General features: G+C 40.0%; 1 protein-coding gene across 1 annotated transcript in view; it reads right to left on the reverse strand.

Moving 5' to 3' along the window:
- The window catches only part of ADAMTSL1 (ADAMTS like 1), a 529,587-nt gene extending 509,755 nt beyond the window's left edge, over nucleotides 1-19,832 (reverse strand). Inside the window, exon 1 of the mRNA XM_088837881.1 lies at nucleotides 19,684-19,832. Coding sequence (XP_088694007.1) covers nucleotides 19,684-19,746 — 63 coding nt within the window. The 5' untranslated portion in view covers nucleotides 19,747-19,832. The remainder of the gene's footprint in view (nucleotides 1-19,683) is intronic.
- Nucleotides 19,833-20,088: the final 256 nt, after the last annotated feature.

Here is a 20,088-nt window from a genome sequence, read left to right on the forward strand (position 1 = left end):
ATGAGGCTCAGAAAGGTTCTAATTTCTATCTTGTACAAAATGTGCATGGTTCCTATTTTCAAATAAAAAGTTTATGCATTCAAACGGCTGATAGATTAGACTTCAGATTACACCACATCCTATTAACTGGAAGAGTTCCAGGTCTCTTTGCGCAAGCTACCTAACATAATAGGAAAATTGTCTTCTCATTATGCATCACAATCCTCCCTTTCTGTTTTTGTCTCTCTCTCACATACACACACGTGTTGTTGTGCAGTCGCTCAGTCGTGTCCAACTCTTTGCGACCCCATGGACTGCAGCACACCAAGCTTTCCTGTCCATCACTAACTCCTGGAGTTTACTCAAACTCACGTCCATTGAGACAGAGATGCCATCAAATCATCTCGACCTCTGTCGTCCTCTTCTCCTCCTGCTTTCAGTCCTTCCCAGAATCAGGGTCTTTTCTGAGTTGGCTCTTTGCATCAAGTGGCCAAACCGCATTCACAATTAAAAAAGTGCATTCACATCAACTATATGAGTTATTGGAACTGGTACAGTGTCTTTATTTTGGGCTCCTAAGTTTTCTTTTCTTTTTTTTTTTTTTTTTGAGGTGGAGAGGGTTCTGTATCTTTAACTAAGAGACAATCCCCTAACAGGTGAAAGGTGTTTAGACTCTTTTAAATATTCAATTGGATAAGTGGCTATCAATTGATTGAATATGCAAATCACCTGGGAGTTCAAGAAAAATTGCCATGTCTGGACCTGAACCCAGACCACCTGATGTGAATCTCTTGTGGCAGGGAGACAGAGGCTGCCCAGACATTTTTAGTTCTCAGTTCCTAGGGTGATTTGGTTGTAGAAGAGGAATAGAACCCTGAATTATAATCCTCCAGTATAAGCATTTACAAGTGAACTCACAGTTTGGATTTTTTGAACTAAACTTTATCCTTGTTCTATTTTATATTCCCTGGTTTCAACAGACTCCAGACCTCCTCATATTCATTAAAAAGAAATCCTAGCTTTCCTTCTCAGCCCCTTTCTTTGAGATTACATGGGAGGACTCAAGTTACCAGGTAAAGCTGTCAGTGGCTTTGAATCCAGGAAAAGATAAAAGATCAGTTTCTCAGAAAGAGAGAGAAAACTTCAGCCTTGTAGGAAGGGAGTACTGATACCTTCTAATGTTTATTGGGCACTTGCTACATGTGTTAGGTATTGGTTATGTAGGTTGCATGGCTCATTTGATTAAATTTCACAATAATCCTTTGAGGTGATGCTATCATTGGTCCCTGTTTCACAGATACAGAAACTGAGACACAAAATAATAGAAAGGTTGCACCGGTGGAGCCAGGATTTGAGTCCAAGCAGGCAACTGGCCTCAAGAGTTCCTGCTGTCAACACTACACCAGTGAGTTTCACACTCATGTTTATCAGGATCACCTGGAGAGCTAAAAACACATAGAGGCTCAGGTCCACTGAAGTAGGAGTAGCCTGGGCCTTCTAAATTTTAACAAGTGCTCAGCTGATTCTGACATTGAGCAAAGATCAGCAGCCACTGTATTATACTAATACTATATTGCTTACAGATAAGAAAACTGAGGTACATTTAGATGAAGAAGAAAAGAGATCTTCAGTAAGAGGGCTTTGACCTTTTTACAGGATGGAAGTTAAGTTGAGTTCAGGGTACAAATTCAGTGTCTCAGACTAGCATGCAAAGACAGGAGCCATCTGCCTCGGAGGACTGTGAACAGAAAGGGGGTGGGGTCTGTAATCCTATTTCTGTAACTGAATCTCAAGCTTCGCTCCCATCAATGAGATACTGGAAAGACCCTGGTACACTAAACCATTGATTCCAAGACGCCACAGATTGAAGTCACACTATTTTATGTTCAATTATGAAGAAAAAGACAAATCCATTAAACTGTGACCTGCTATCAAAAATAAGATGCAAAGTTTCTGAAATCAGAAAAAATTGTATCTTAGGATTGATGAAATACGGTACAAGCGGTGAACTCTAATAAACTTGGTGCTGAAACCATGGAAATCACTCAGCAAGTTGGGGAGGTTCCTGCTGACAGAGTCCAAATAACATAGTTCCAACAACAGGGAAAAGAGTCTGTGCTGCATATTTTAATATAATTTGTTTGCTATAAGAATTGAGTCCACGTACACTTCAAGTAGAGGAATTCATACCACCATTTAGGTTTTAGTGCTCAGTTTTCTTATCTATAAAAGAGGTGGTAAGATATATCTGAGGTAACATATAGAAACAAGTAGCACAGTACCTGGCACATAGAAAGACAGTGAAAAATCACATTTTCCCCCTTCGCTAAGTAGAACAAGACTTCTATGCTGTTTGCATTCAAGTTGGGGGAAGGAGGAAGGAAAGTAAAAGTAAGTAGTAAATGTCAAAAATTAGAATGAAACTCAGAAGGACCATATGATTTAAAACATAAATACCTGTTTGATGCTGTTCCAAAGCAAATCTACTTTATGAGGTGAGGCCAAGCTATAATCAATTCTGTACCAATGCTGAGTAAACTGGAGACTATTCCTAATTAGGAGAAGAAGAAATGATACACTCACAGAATTCCAATGCCTGATGAAAAATCTGACACCTTCGCAACTGGATTCATAAAGAAAAAATAGAATATAATTATGTGACATTTAACTCACACTTTCTTTAATAAACCTTGTGGGTTTTTTTTCAGTCACATTACAAAATGATGAATTGATGAATTTCAGATATGGTTTGATTTTTTTTTCCCCCTGAATACTACAATTACTATTCCATCAGGGCAGTTAACTTGAATTTAGACCCTGAAAGTAACATCTTTCACTGGAGTTTCAGTTGCTTTCAAAGGGAACTCCGCATGTGGAGCCCATTTTAGATAATGTGGAGCACTGCGAGAAAGGGGAAGAGGTATTTGCTGGCTTGCCATGGGAAGATTCATGACTGTGACGTGAATCTGAAGAGCTGAATGAGGCGCCGTTTGGTGAGAAAATAGATAAATAACCACACACGGGACAACACTGCCATCTCGGAAGACAATAATTACCTCAAAGTACAAAAGTGACTCCCCGTGATGACCTTTGTGTTACACGAGGGAGGATCATAAAGCTTTCCAAGAAGTGCAGGAATGCTCCTTTGAAATAGCCTCTGTGTTTGGAAAGGTTTACTGAGAGTGAATAAAGTGTTAAGTCACAGCAGTGTGGCAATCTTCAAAAAGGATGGACCTGAGTTCTCTTTCCTCAGAGAGTGACAGAAAGTTCTTCAGGTTTTAGAGAATGAGATGTTTGTTGCTCTGGAAGTCCTTTAATAATACAGGGAGAAAAGAAAAAAAAAAAAAAAATCTCTGACTGTAGGTCACAATTTTGAACAGGGAGGCCATGAATAAAATGATCCACTCCTTCACTCATGCCTTCTGTATCACAATGGAGCACCTACTCAGCGTCAGGATACAGGCTGTCTGCTGAGCAGGGGCACCTAAACAGCCCAAGCACACAGCTGGGATTTTAAGAGCCTCTGAGTCCAGAGGACCACAGGGCTCTACTCTACAGCTGGATCTTCCCCTGTCTTTTCTGTCACTGGGGTTACTGCTGTCTTCGTGGCTTCTCATGAGTGGTGTCATAATCAAGTGGCCTTTCAGCCTCCATTTTCAGGGATTCTCCACTGTGTGTGGCCAGCATAGCTGTCTTTCTAAAACACAATCCTGGGAAAAAGCTCTTGGGCATGGCATGCAAATCCTTGCAGGAGCCAGCTATGTTTCAGCCACTGGGATGCACTCACTGCTCCTTAGACTCAACTTCCTTTTTCCTTCTGCTATACCTCTGCCCACGCAGGTCCCTTTGCCTAATGCCCCTTTCTCTTTCTTGTCTACCTGGTGAACTTCTATTGATCTCCTAAGACTTTCTTTAGTAGCTTTTGTTTGTTTGTTTTTTTGTTTGGCTGTACCTTGTGGCATGTGGGATCTTACTTCTCTGACCAGAGATTGGACCTGAACCCCCTGCAATGGAAGCAGGGAGTCAGTGAACCATCAGGGAAGTGCCATCCCGCGACTCACTTTAAATGTCTTTTAAGTCACCCTCACTGATCCACTTCAAGTCAGAGTGATTTTCTGCCTAGCACAGGGACTGGAGCACTACAGACTATCAATGCCAGCTCCCTGCTCCAATAGCATCTTTTACCCTCCACTCAGCCTCAGCCTGTTATCCTTTTAAAGCTTTGTTTAGCATCTGTGAGCTTCATGTGTCTCATTCATCTCTGTGTTCCAAGGAAAGTGTCTGGCTTAGAGCAGGTCAGTCTAACGAAGTTTTTCACTGGCGTGAAAAATAAGGAGAGCGATAAGGGCCCTGGTTAGATTTCCATAGAACTAAATGTGTTTAGTTTCTCTTCTGCAATTATATACTTGGAACTTTGGGCTTATTCAAATAACCTTTCATTCTTCCACTGATGATGACACAAATGATATTATTAGGATAAGAGTGAACTGTACCTGTGTTTGAAGCTGCACTCTGCTACTGCTAGCTGAGTGACCTAAAGCAAGTTCTATAAATATGAATTCTTCGGTGCTCAGCTTTCTTCATAGTCCAACTCTCACATCCAAACATAACCACGGGAAAAACCATAGCCTTGACTAGACAGACCTTGGTTGGCAAAGTAATGTCTCTGCTTTTTAATACGCTATCTAGGTTGGTCATAACTTTCCTTCCAAGGAGTAAGCGTCTTTTAATTTCATGGCTGCAATCAGCATCCCCAGTGATTTTGGAGCCCAAAAAAATAAAGTCTGAAACTGTTTCTGCTGTTTCCCCATCTATTTCCCATGAAGTGATGGGACCAGATGCCATGATCTTTGTTTTCTGAATGTTGAGCTTCAAGCCAACCTTTTCACTCTCCTCTTTCACTTTCATCAAGAGGCTTTTGAGTTCCTCTTCACTTTCTGCCATAAGTGTGGTGTCATCTGCATATCTGAGGTTATTGATATTTCTCCCGGCAATCTTGATTCCAGCTTGTGCTTCTTCCAGCCCAGCGTTCCTCATGATGTACTCTGCATAGAAGTTAAATAAGCAGGGTGACAATATACAGCCTTGATGTACTCCTTTTCCTATTTGGAACCAGTTTGTTGTTCCGTGTCCAGTTCTAACTGCTGCTTCCTGACCTGCATACAGGTTTCTCAAGAGGCAGGTCAGGTGGTCTGGTATTCCCATCTCTTTCAGAATGTTCCATAGTTTATTGTGATCCACACAGTCAAAGGCTTTAGCATAGTCAATGAAGCAGAAATAGATGTTTTTCTGGAACTCTCTTGCTTTCTCCATGATCCAGCGGATGTTGGCAATTTGATCTCTGGTGCCTCTGCCTTTTCTAAAACCTGCTTGAACATCTGGGAGTTCACAGTTCACGTATTGCTGAAGCCTGGCTTGGAGAATTTTGAGCATGACTTTACTAGCGCGTGAGATGAGTGCAATTGTGCGGTAGTTTGAGCATTCCTTGGCATTGCCTTTCTTTGGGATTGGAATGAAGACTGACCTTTTCCAGTCCTATGGCCACTGCTGAGTTTTCCAAATTTTCTGGCATATTGAGTGCAGCACTTTCACAGTGTGAAAAGGATTTGAAATAGCTCAATGGGAATTCCATCACCTCCACGAGCTTTGTTCGTAGTGCTGCTCTCTAAGGCCCACTTGACTTCACATTCCAAGATGTCTGGCTCCAGGTGAGTGATCTTGCCATCGTGATTATCTTGATCGTGAAGATCTTTTTTGTAAAGTTCTTCTGTGCATTCTTGCCACCTCTTCTTAATATCTTCTGCTTCTGTTAGGTCCATACCATTTCTGTCCTTTATCAAGCCCATCTTTGCATGAAATGTTCCCTTGGTATTTCTAATTTTCTTGGAGAAATCTCTTGTTTTTCCTATTCTGTTTTTCTTTATTTCTTTGCATTAATCGCTGAGGAAGGCTTTCTTATCTCTCCTTGCTATTCTTTGGAACTCTGCATTCAGATGCTTATATCTTTTGTTTTCTCCTTTGCTTTTCACTTCTCTTCTTTTCACAGTTATTTGTAGGACCTCCTCAGACAGCCATTTTGCTTTTTTGCATTTATTTTCTATGGGGATGGTCTTGGTCCCTGTCTCCTGTACAATATCACAAACCTCCTCCATAGTTCATCAGGCACTCTATCTATCAGATCTAGTCCCTTAAATCTATTTCTTACTTCCACTGTATAATCATAAGGAATTTGATTTAGGTCATATCTGAATGGTCTAGTGGTTTTCCCTACTTTCTTCAATTGGTAACAAATTGAAGTTACCAATTAGCAAACAACCAGGGGCAAGAAGGCCCCTCTTGGATTAAGGCAGGATGGGCCTGGTCATAGGGACATGGCCATTCAGTTCAGTTCAGTCATTTAGTGGTGTCCAACTCTTTGCGACCACATAGACTGCAGCATGCCAGGCTTCCCTATCCATCAACTCCCAGAGCTTACTCAAACTCATGTCCATCGAGTCAGTGATGCCATCCAACCATCTCATCCTTTGTCGTCCCCTACTCCTCCTGCTTTCATTCTTTCCCAGCATCAGGGTCTTTTCAAATGAGTCAGTTCTTCACATCAGGTTGCGAAAGTATTGGAGTTTGAGCTTCAGCATCAGTTCTTCCAATGAATATTCAGGACTGATTTCTTTTAGGATGGACTGGCTGGATCTCCTTGCAGTCCAAGGGACTCTCAAGAGTCTTTTCCAACATCACAGTTCAAAAGCATCAGTTCTTTGGTGCTCAGCTTTTCTTATAGTCCAACTCTCACATCAATATGTGACTACTGGAAAAACCATAGCTTTGACTAGACGGACCTTTGTTGGCAAAGCAATATCTCTGCTATCTAGGTTGGTCATAGCTTTTCTTCCAAAGAGCAAGCATCTTTTCATTTCATGACTGCTGTCACCATCTACAGTGATTTTGGAGCCTCCAAAAATTGTCTCTCACTATTTCCATTGTTTCCTCATCTATTTGCCATGAAGTGATGGGACCGGATGCCATGATTTTAGTTTTCTGAATGTTGAGCTTTAAGCCAACTTTTCCACTCTCCTCTTTCACTTTCATCAAGAGGTTCTTTGGTTCTTCCCTTTCTGCCATAAGGGTGGTGTCATCTGCATATCTGAGGTTATTGATATTTTTCCTGGAAATCTTGATTCTAGCTTGTGCTTCATCCAGTTCAGCATTTCGCATCATGTACCCTGCATATACGTTATATAAGCAGGGACAATACACAGCCTTGATGTACTCCTTTCCCAATTTGGAGCCAGTCTGTTGTTCCATGTCCAGTTCTAACTGTTGTTTCTTGACCTGCATACAGCTTTTTCAGAAGGCAGGTCAGGTGGTCTTGTATTCCCATCTCTTTCAGTTTGTGGTGATCTACACAGTCAAAGGCTTTGGTATAGTCAATAAAGCAGAAGTAGATGTTTTTCTGGAACTCTCTTGCCTTTTAAATGATCCAGTGGATGTTGGCAATTTGATCTCTTGTTCCTCTGGTTTTTCTATATCCAGCTTGAACATCTGGAAGTTCATGGTTCATGTATTGATAAAGCCTGGCTTGGAGGATTTTGAGCATTACTTTGCTAGCATGTGAGATGATTGCAATTGTGCAGTAGTTGAATAATTTTTGGCATTGCCTTTCTTTGGGATTGGAATGAAGACTGACTTTTTCCAGTCCTGTGGCCACTGCTGAGTTTTCCAAATTTTCTGGCATATTGAGTGCAGCACTTTCACAGCATCATCTTTCAGGATTTGAAATAGCTCAACTGGAATTCCATCACCTCCACGAGCTTTGTTAGTAGTGATGCTTCCTAAGGCCCACTTGACTTCGCATTCCAGGATGTCTGGCTCTAGGTGAGTGACCACACTATTGTGGTTATCTGGGTCATGAAGAACTTTTTGTATAGTTCTGTGTATTCTTGCCACCCCTTCTTAATATCTTCTGTTTCTGTTAGGTCCATACCATTTGTCCTTTCTTTGCATGAAACGTTCTCTTGGAATCTGTAATTGTCTTGAGGAGATCTCTAGCCTTTCCCATTCTATTGTTTTCCTCTATTTCTTTGCACTGATCACTGAGGAAGGCTTTCTTATCTCTCCTTGCTTTTCTTTGGAACTCTGCATTCAGATGCTTATATCTTTCCTTTTCTCCTTTGCCTTTCACTTCTCTTCTTTTCTCAACTATTTTTAAGCCCTCCTCAGATAGCCATTTTGCCTTTTTTCATTTCTTTTTCTTGGAGATGGTCTTGATCTATGCCTCCTGTACAATGTCACGAACCTCTGTCCATAGTTCTTCAGGCACTCTATCTATCAGATCTAGTCCCTTAAATCTATTTCTCACTTCCACTGTATAACTGTAAGAGATTTGATTTAGGTCATACCTGAATGGTCTAGTGGTTTTCCCTACTTTCTTCAATTTAAGTCTGAATCTGGCAATTAGGAGTTCATGCTCTGAGCCACTGTCAGCTCCCGGTCTTGGCAGAGGTACTAGAAAATCAGAACCCCTACTAACAGGGAGCTGAGAACATGCTGGGTGGTCACCAGGTGATGCTCAAAGATTTCTAAAGGCCTTTCACACTAATTGTTTCCACAGAGCAAGCTAAACCTTTTGAGGAAAGAAGCCTATTGTCATTAGTGCTCTATATGCTGTGATTGGCCTTTCATTCACTTGAATGATGGGCTGGTATAAAGGTTTCCCTCCTTAAGTATATTTCTAAGATGGAAAAGACAGGTGTTTATGGATCACATAAACAGAGTCAAAGTCATACACGCATCAAGTTTTGGTTTCAGTATGACTGAAAAAGAGGATCGCAGCAAAAAAAAAACAAGGAGGGGCAGAAACCACAACTCAAGAAGTGACCTTAAATACACATTTTTAGAGTTTTAGAGTTTTTTTAACACATTCTTCTTGGAATCACTATAAATAATGAATTGATGTGTCTATTTCTTTAGGCAGAGACTTCCTTACATCAGCAATAGTTAAATATACAGTTTAAAGAAAATTATACCACGACAGCAACATAAAACCAATGGAATGTACTGGCCAATTAATTCCTGTCCTCCTTCCCAATCTCAAATCTTTTCTGACACTACATGTAAGTAGATGCATCTTTAGAACCATGTCTGTTTTTTTTTTAAGTAATTAATTTATTTTTTATTGGAGGCAAATTATTTTACAATATTATATTGGTTGGTTTTGCCATACACTGACATGAATTCGCCCCGGGTTTACGTAAGTTCCCCCTCCTGAACCCCCCTCCCACCTCCCTCCTCCCTTTATCCTCCCTCTGGGTCATCCCCGCACACCAGCCCCGAGCATCCTATAACATGCATCGACCCTGAACTGGTGACTCGTTTCACATATGACAACATACGTGTTTCAATGCCATTCTCCCAAATCATCCCAAGACAACATACCCTGTGCCAGCACAGTCAAGCATACACAGCAGGCTTTCAATGAAAATAGTATTTTGCACTGAGGGATGGGAAGGAAGCTAAAAGTTCTTGGAGACCTTCTATGTGCAAGGTCCCCCAAGAAGTTATTTTCACATATACATCACCATTGTATATTTCACATTCACATTGTTTATCAATATGAAAAAAAAGAGAAATGAATGTTATTGATATTGGGTTGGCCAAAAAGTTCATTTGGGTTTTCTGTGAGATGATATGGAAGAACCTTAATGAAATTTTTGGCCAACTAGGGCAAGAAATAAACTTAAGTCCCCTCTTCTCACCAGGTCACCCCAACACATATAAACCAACAATAATCCTTGAGTTTTCACTCAAAATTATTTTCCATCAGCTTAATGGCTTCCTTGGCTTCTACTGACCTCACATCTACTGAGATGACATATCAACATCTCAACTTCTCTACCCAGGCTGGCTCAGCTGACTCATATGAAGGTCATCTAGTGTCATATGGTATAATAGAGAGTGACCTCTTTCTCAAAGGAGTATGGACTCAAAGGGAAGAGATCTAGATTTCAGGCTCTGGATTCTACCTACTAGGTGTTCCTGGCAAATAAGTCTCCAATCTCTTTGCAAATATTTATATTTTAAATTCAATTCTGTGAAACCAAAGGGCTGGAATAGGTGATTAATTCATTTATTCGAACAGCAAACTTACACCGAACACCTTGTGTATGTCAAACTCTGCCTCACACTAGGGATATAAAGATATCCATGACATAATGAAACCAAAGTCCTGCCTTCAAAGAGATACCAGTCACCTGAGGTCAAATTTTATGCTACCTCAAAAATTCTTTTTAACTTGAAAACACAATAAATCTATGTCCTGGGAATGCAAATGTCAGTTAAATTCACTCTGTAACAGTAATTTCAAAGCATGTTTGTTATCTTAGACTGGGTACAAGCCCCAAAGTAAAAGTAAAAATATATGTGGTACCTAGTCTTAATGCCAAATGGTTATAATAACTAGTATGAAAAAAAAAAAAAAAAAGAAAACCAGACTATTTCTAAAAAAGCTTTCCTCTAAATCTCACTTCAGCACCTGAACAGTAGGAGTTCTTATTGTTTCCATTCCCCTTTTCCACTTCTGGTTCTATCAATGAAGTACAATGTTTGAACAACACTCTGGTAGACTTCAAATGGTGGTGTAGGCTGAGAAATCAGACACCCTACCATACCTTACTAAGGGAACAAAATGAGGTATATTTATTTTATTGGACAGTTTGAATTTATTATAGGTTGCTCGTAATTTCCTGTCTCATTTCATTAGCGCTCTTGGGATTTATGCCAGGATGTCTTAGGTTATCGCACTCCTTCCCTCCTTTGTTGCAACACTTATGCCAACATTCTGACTTGACTTAGAGAAAGTCCCTGGTCGAAAATTGAAGGAGAAAATACCCAAAGGTTTAGTTGGAGAATGGCAGAAGCTTTGGGAAAAAATCTGAAAAAGCAATGAAGATGAAAATGGAAACTCTGTGAAAATTAATGTAGTGTAGAATTGGCGAACATACCACTTATTTCTTTAAACAAATAGAAGAAAGAACCCGCTTATGAGGGTGCACCCAAATAATTCACAGGTGGTGAAACTATTAGAGTCCTGCAATTTCTTGCCTCAGAAGTGGAATAAATCTTCACAATTATAAATGGCATATGCTCACACGTGACTTCTCTGCTATTCCCTTTCTCTGAACTATCCACCGCCCCTTCTATGCATGAGGCCTTTTGGATTTTGTTGTAATCACCTTATTTTAATAGGAATTTTAGATAAAAATCTAGTGAGATAGGGAGATGCAACCTACTATACTAATTGCACTTACAGAAATTTAATTCCAAATGGAATATGCTTATTTTTGCCTGGATTTTGGTTACTATAAAATAATCACAATGGAGTGGAAACTACATAAGAATGAAGTCTGTCATCATGATGCCCCAATGATAGTGGGCAGTTGACAACTCTTTAGATATTGGTCACACTTAATTATTGATAATTTTCACAATGATAAAAATTTACTTTGAGAAAAGTTTTTTTCCCAAGGATTTATCTTAACTAAGACACTATTACGTGTGTACTGCTACACAAGTACATATTCTAAACTATAGAAATTGGACAAAAAGTTTGTATGTTTGGAGTCAAATACTGACTGATAATATTCATAAGATAATACATTGATAATCCGTGGGAAACCATTCACTTCTAAGATAATACATTGACAATCTGTGGGAAGTCATAATTCACATTTACCTGGATGAGGGGATTAAACAGCCAGTGCCTAGTAGAGAGAGGAGTGCAAAATGAACCATCTTGTGGGGTAACTGAAAATCATTATATCTATAACAAAGCTTTTGCTTACAGAAGAGTTTTCCGAAAATTCAAAACAAAACAAAACAAATCTCTGACAACAGAATGTCCAACACACTACCAAGCTCCTCATTACAAGGACTGCCTTAAACTGTCTTCCGTGGAACCTGGCTCTGTGTTGGTTGCATAGCTGACGATGGATAAGTGATTTTCACATGAATGAAAGTAACCACCTGAAGTTCTATATTACTTTGGAGATGACAAAAACATTGCATCCAATGCTCTGTTTTCTTCTCACGGTGGCCTCTTTCATGACACTTGGATGCGTTCTAGAAAAATGTATCAAAGTAGGTTGACACTAGGTGTATGCAAGAAGTGTGTTTCACTTATGTTACTGTGTGAAGCGTCTGTGTGTGTGTGTGTCCGCGTGTCTGTGCGTGTGAGGCTGTTCCCCTTTCTGTCCTCATCTACTCCTTTCTTTTCTGACATCTCTCTTTGGAGCTACATAATTTGTGCCTCAGTCTTTGCCTTCGCCTTGCATCTGTGAGGTTCGGTGTTCTTGGTCAGGTTGTGTGATCCTGTAATCTTCCATGAGATTACAACTGTTTACGACAGTTGTGCCCTCCCCTCACCCCTTATTTCTTACTGCTCAATTCGCTTCTGTTTGAAGAAGGACATGGAGGACTTGCCTGTTGGTCCAGTGGTTGGGAGTCTACCTGCCAGTGAAAGGGACACAGGTTCAACCTCTGGTCTGGGAAGATCCCACATGCTGTGGAGCAACAAAGCCCATGAGCCACAACTACTGAGCCTGTGTTCTGCAACTACTGAAGCCTGAGTGCCGCAACTCCTCAACCCATGCACCCTAGAGCCTGTGCTCCACAACAAGAGAAGACACCACAACGAGAAGCCACCACAACGAGAAGCCCACATACTGTAACAGAAGTAACCCCCACTTGCCGTAACTAGAGCAAGCCCACATGCAGCGAGAAAGATCCAATGCAGCCAAAAATAATGAAATTAAAGAAAAAAGACATGGGCCCATTTTCCTGTTTCACCACATACCCTCAAGTATTTTAGAGCAGTCTAAGTACGTTATAAGTCACAAACCACACAGATTAAACCACTATCAGGGTGACATGGCATCTCCTTATTTTAATTTTCCCATATAAAAAAATGGAAAGTGATATTAGTACTATTTGTAAGCATGCATGCCATCTAAATATAAAGCATATGGTATTTAAGAAGGTTATCTGTATAACAAACAACACATTCCCCCAAATCTCAGTGTTTAAAACAACAAAGGTTTATGTTTGTTCACGGTTAAATGAACATTCACAAATGCAGTTCTGTGAGAGTGGCACTGAAGGGCTCTGCTACATGCAGTCATTCAGGGATGAGGCCTTACATTTCGTGCCTTTACTGTTTTCTAGAGTCTTGAAGTTTTTGCTTGATGCTCTGCATCCAGCAGTTGTATAGAGTTCTTACTTATTTGGAGGATTACGTGGATGACATCAGGCCAAGAAGTGGCTTCAAATGACATTCCATTGACTAGAACTCAATCATGATAGAACAACCAATTACAGACAAAGCTGAGAAAGAAAGTTTATCTTTGTGCCCAGCAGTAAAAATAAATGAATTTTGGTGATTCCATAATATTATCTCTGCTGCTGCTGCTGTTAAGTCATTTCAGTCGTGTCCAACTCTGTGTGACCCCATAGACGGCAGCGCACTAGGCTCCACCGTCCCTGAGATTCTCCAGGCAAGAACAATGGAGTGGGTTGCCATTTCCTTCTCCAATGCATGAAAGTGAAAAGTGAAAGGGAAGTCACTCAGTTGTGTCTGACTCTTAGCGACCCCATGGACTGCAGCCTACCAGGCTCCTCTGTCCATGAGATTTTCCAGGCAAGAGTACTGGAGTGGGTTGCCATTGCCTTTTCCATTATCTCTGCTACAATGAGCAATTATAACTACCTTCTGGTTTTACGAAACTAATGTGTCATTTTTTTCCTTGAGAACTAAATGGATTACAAAAAGATATGAAAGGTGCAAATTTCATTCTAACAACACTAAAAAGGACTGTCATTCAATTGTTTTTCATTGGGTGAAGAGAAAGAAAGCAAAATATTTAACTTCTCTTTTGAATGTATTAGGTTTATTGATTTCATCTTACTAAAACCAGAGTTGATGAAATTCCTCCCATGTGATATGGATGTTCACATGTTGCCCTTGCTACTTGCACTGTATCCTTTTCTCATATTTTCTCACCAAATTATTCTTATTCACTCACTCAACTCATTCAACAACATTTACTGAGACCAGGTATTCTGATAAAGGTAAGAGGAACCAGTCACTTCTGCTGTCATCCACAACTTTGTTGATGAAGATGGAACCATAATTACAATACAAGAAGTCATGACAGAAATAAATATAAGGAAGCACAAGACTTGAAGAAATTACATTTTGAAATACTGTTGAGAATACAATGAATTACGTTTGCCTCTGACAAACAATTACTAAATGCTGACTATACATTGATGGAATTTAGGGTGGGGTAGTCAAACAAAAAATAGAGAGGCTGGGATGAATTGAGAGAGTAGCATTGACATATATACACCACCCTGCATACAATAGATAGCTAATGGGAAGCTGCTATAAAGCGCAGGAAGCTCAGCTCACCTTTCTCTAGAGCAATGGGGTGAGGGAGTGTGGGAGGGAGACTCAAGGGGGAGAGGATATATATATGCACACACACATATATATACATATACGCACACACATATATACACACACACATATACACACACATACACACACACACACATATATATACACACACACATATATACACACACTCACATATATATACACACACATACTTATGGCTGATTTACATTGTTGTACAGCAGAAACCAACAATATTATAAAGAAATCATCCTCCAATTAAAAAAAATACGCGAGAGAAACACTGGAATCTTCAACTTTAAAAAGAAATTATGGTTTTTCTTCAAATGAAGATTACAGGGGTTTCTGAGATAAGAGACATTTCTATGACTAGAAGAGAGACTCTTAACAAGTATAGGAAAATATTCTAATTGATTTATAAATACTGAGCTTCTGGAAATACAACAAACAAAAAGCCAGAGGTCACTGTTGGCTGCAGACTACTACCAGTGAGACATCTTCCTGACATGGCCAGAAGACTGCTCGACATGCTGGGTGCTCCCAGTTAGCTACTCGATGTAGTTTTTCATCTTGAAGTCAGGGAATTGGGGAGATTTAGTCATTTATTTTTGAGCTCATGGAAAGAAGGGGTTGATAGCAACAGCTTACCCAGTTAACAGGCAGGCTCCCCACACAGCTGTGCTGGCCTATTTCAATTAGATCCTTTCGGACTTACATCACCTCTGCTATGCCTAAGCATAGTCCTAAGCTGCTCATGAGCTTGTCCTGCCAATCAAGCCAAAATTCAACCACAAGGTATGGCTTTTATGATGTTGACAGAAGATGAACTTGTCTCATTCTGGTGAAAACACAAAGTTTGAAGCCAGCTCTCTAGATGAAGAAAACCAGTACAAACAGCAAGACTCTCAAACTGGAGTTAAGACACATTTTTCTGTGATTATCTCAACATGCTTCACCAATAGGTTACAGTCAAGGAAGGCTCTCACTCAAGAAAACACTATGGTCCTCCAGCTACGAAGAGGTTACTTCTGAGTCACTCAGGAGACCGCAAGAAACAATAGAACGTGCACAATGAGAGAAGGGCAGAAAGAAACTTATTTCCAGTGAGACCTGGAACCTGAAATAGACAAAATAAAAGCAGAGCTGTCACTTCACCAAAGAAACTGGACAACATATATGAAGTTAGGAACCCCTGAATATACTGAGATTTAGGGAGAACTGTATGAGTCCCTTTGCATCCTTTGCTCTCTGCATTTAGTTCACAAACAGTTATGATGCCTGTACTATCCAAGATATTCTAGTAGGTACTGTAGGAGATGCAGAAATTCACAGGACACTGCATTTTTTTCTGAAAGAACTTAAAATTATATTTTGATTAAGCCATAATAAAGGGGAGAACCAAAATAGCAGACCATGTCTCATGCAAACATAAATCCTGTGCAAAATGTGCCAACAAAATGGGCTTAAAAATGAATAGCAAGAACAGGGGTTATCTATACTTCACTGATTAAAACTACACATACCCTGATTTTAATTTCGTTTTAAAGATATAAGAATGAGCTCTGTATACTCCTAAGTTTGAGTAATTGCTTCTCCCATGGTCTGCTAGAGATTCACTTTCCATTTTATCCACACATATATGTAAAGAGGAATCAACATATAGGTAAACAGTATTTAACACTCCTATGAATGCACAGATACATTTATTTATTCATTCTCTCTCTTTCAAAAGTCTTTAAAATATCCACAGTCTTTCAAGAAAAACCTTGCCTGGAGTAAAATGATTCATTTTTAGTTCACTAGTGACTACTATTGGACACACTTCCCTCAACTTATATGAAGCTCTAGAACTGGTTCACCTGAAAATAATAATGGAGACTGGAAAGTGGGTCTGAAACAGATTGAAATGCTAAAACAAAAATGAAGCTGACTATGTCTAGATAAGAAACGACTCAAAAACATGAAGTAAATAATGTTTAAAGAAACTCCTCGTTACATTCTCCAGGTTACTTGAAATATCCTTGAGTTTGATTTAAGGTCAATGTAGGCATCAGAGTAAGAAATAGATGTAAATAGTTATAGAAAGGTGCTTGTGCATGCATGCACACACATACACACTGTTGAAGCAGGCCACTGTCTGCTATAAATAAGGGACTTAACATTCATTCCACAAGCTAATGGTGCTATCACCATCCAAGATAGATCCACTTAGATAATAGTGGAGGAGAGTGCCAGACTGACCGAAGGGAATGGGCTATTGTGTTTGACTAGTTTCCATGTATAAATTAGTACAGAGAAAAAAAAAGAAATTCAACAGAAAAACACATGTACTTTATTATAATTCTGAGTGTTACCCTTGCAACTCCCACAATAGCAGGCGAAACAGCTTAAAACCACTTAAAAGAAACAAAAAGCAAATGCAAATTTGATTAAATGCCTTTCTGACAAGAAGAGATTTGACTTCAAGTTTGGATGGACACATATGTCAATGGCCGGTCATGGTTTTCCCCCACATTCCTTTTGAGCTAAATAATTGGGACAAAGGAGGGAGCAGGGAAAAGGGGAGCAGGGTGGGGAGATGGGGAATGTGGGGTTTTGTGGCTTAATTTGATCTGAATGTCAGAATAAAATCCCTTGCCCAGCACTACTGTCCTACTGTGTGCATAGTAAAATAGCAGTTTATGATGTCTGAGCTTTGCATGCAAATGTGAGTGCTAACCAAAAATAGATATAAAAGACCCAGGGACTTCATTGTGTTTTGAAGTAGAAACTAGGCTTTGCCACTAAACAGACTATTTTCCATTAAGTAAAAAGTGAGCTTTAAAAATTGCTTAAATTAATTCTAAAATTAGACAGACTCTTAAAATGTATCAAACAATTATAAGAAAAATAAGCCACCCAGTTCCATTTCTAGATGCTGACTGAAGGTTGAGCTGAAAATGTCACACTTCCGGTTCAACTACTGATCACGTTCCAGGTCACTTTCTCTTGGGCCAATAACTTACTTTTGACTCCAAAGCTACATGGGACAGTGAATGAGCAAGTGTGACAAGTGCCCAAAATGTTGCACACATCGTTAGTGGCCAAGATGAGCAAAAAGCCTAAACACCTCCAGTAAAGACTCAAGACCAACCTATGTCATTGCTTCCATCACTACTAAACATTTTGTGACCATAGTACAAACCAAACAAGTCATTTTCTCTCCATTATTTCCCTTTTGAGTTCAAATATAAGCTTGCTTCCTTAACTGCAGAATGGGTTTAACAATGCCTTATTTGCAAGATTGTTGTGAGAACTCACTGCTATGCTTTTCAAACAACTGACCTTGTGTTTGACACATTCAGACACACAATAAATAGCAGTAACTAACACTGTTACTCTGTACAGGGATATATCTTGGCACTCACCAGACAGTTCTTTCTTTTCTGGCCTAACGTTCAGAATCCCAATTGATTTAAATATAGGCATAAAACAAGCCTGGGTTTTATTTCCTTTTATCCCCACAGTATAATTATTGTAATTTAAACCAAAGATGTTTTATGTTTCAAATCTGAAATAAGCAAATGCTCGTCCACATAAGTGTCATTATATGCTCAAACACATATATGAATATTAAAAATATCAAAGAGAAATATACTGCACTTACCAAGTGGGCAGTGAAAACAATCTATTCCTGAATGGGCAAGTTTTTCCAAAGTATAATGAGATCATACCTCTATACGAAGATATCAAAAAAGTACTGTGTACTGGTAATTTTGTTTCATGATGTAATTAAATGGGAAAATAACCCATGCTTTCAAAAATTCACAAAGAAGGAAAGACGAGGCAAACTAATGGTGTGTATATAAGTAACACGTCCCATATGGAAAAAATGAGACACCTTTCATAAATTGCTTGCCCCACTAGTCATAAAGCATACCTAAACATTCTGCTTTTTATATTCCTCAGAACAGCCCAAAACTTACAGTCCATTCATGCTTAAAATTCAGTTTGCCTTTACATTTCTATGAGCACTTGAAAATATATTTCTGTATTTACAGCTTTTGCAACGTAGCATTATGACTTCTTGGCTATAATGATGCAAATAAGAAGCGGGAATGTTAACATATTTAATCACTGTCTGATGAGCTGATGAGCCTTCCTGGAGTTTTAAAATTTATGCTAAATAGCTTGCTTCCCTCCTTCAAAATTACAGTGCAGATCAAATTTTTCAGAGTCTAATCAGAACAAACATTCCTTCATCTTCGATGAATCAATGTGACCTATACGTGTGGTGTGTTACAATTTCCCCCTTTTCCCTTCTTGCCTGGTTACCTTCTGAGGAAGGGCTGGCTCTCCAGAAATGTGACAGGGAGAGCTACAGTCACGTTTGTTTGGACTCGGTGTGTGCAAATTTTGGAATCAAACCTTCAGATGAGGTTTACAAAGCTGCCTGCCCAGAACACTCTGGTTTAAAAAAATGTGCATTGCTATTAATATTTTGAGTGTAGATTTTTTTTGGACAGTAAAGGTTCATTTTCTGCCCATAAAACCAAGTATGAGTCACAACGGAACATTTACTTCGAGTCAAAAATGCAGTGTGCTGACGTTCCAGAGCAGAGCATCTTATCACTGTGACTGTGGAAAGCAGCCGAAACTAAAGTCAGCATTTTCTTCTTCAAAAGAAGATCTGAGATCAAAGACCATAATCCTCAATTCATAAATACTAGCATTAACTTGTGTCCATAGATGACTTGCCATAATTATGAACTATAATCTGGGTTGGCCACAGAGAGGCTTTCATTCCCTCTTTTACCTGGTTCCTGAGCACGTGTGCAGAGGAAGGAAGAATAACAGGCAGTGGGGGAAAGCCCCTCACAGCCCATCCTTCAGAAAAATTACAGGAGCACCACAGTGAATGAGCTGGATTTCAGGACGTCTGTTACCTAAATTCCAAGCACGCACACCACCGTTTATACAGCCCTCAGCACACAAGCACCATGCAGTAGACCCCAAAGTTTAAGTCTCAGTATCCCATATACCTCTAGCTAATCCGACACAGTCTTGTAGACTTTGTTTGGGAAGTTGGGGTTAGCTTTCTGCAAAAAGTTTTTATTTTTTTAAAAGCCATGTAAATTACTTTACCTGGCATTTGAAGAGAAAGATACAGTCACACACACTCGCACACGTCCACACCACCCCAACAGCACCCAGACTAAATGGCCACTAAGGATGTATTGAAACGAAAAGGCATTTACCAGGAGCAGGAAAGCCAGCAAGAGGAACGGTGTGCCAGGAGTTGCCCGACGGCAGCATTCCATGCTTGGATTCTTGCCGGAATCCGAATCGGACACTGAATAAGCTGCAAAGTGCTCCTCTGCTTGCTGTCACATCCAGCACTGGTGCTCACACTCCAGCCCTGCCTATCAGCTTCCATCAGACCCGCTCATATTTCCTGACCAAGGGGTGGGTGGTGGGTGGATGGGTGGGGGGTAAGCTGAATGGAATCTCTCTCGGAGCAGGCAGCCAGCCAATCAGGCTCCTGCTAATCAGACATGCTGAATAACAAAGCCGAGGGGACAGAGAAAGTGTAACAGTGTGAGCGAGAAAGGCGGGGGCCGGGGGGAAAGGGCGAAAAAGAAAGGAGTGCGGAGGAGCCCGCG

This window comes from Moschus berezovskii, chromosome 7 (genome assembly GCF_049115385.1).
Source record: "Moschus berezovskii isolate FMDL1 chromosome 7, NW_MosBer_1.0, whole genome shotgun sequence".
In the NCBI taxonomy this organism is placed as follows: Eukaryota; Metazoa; Chordata; class Mammalia; order Artiodactyla; family Moschidae; genus Moschus; species Moschus berezovskii.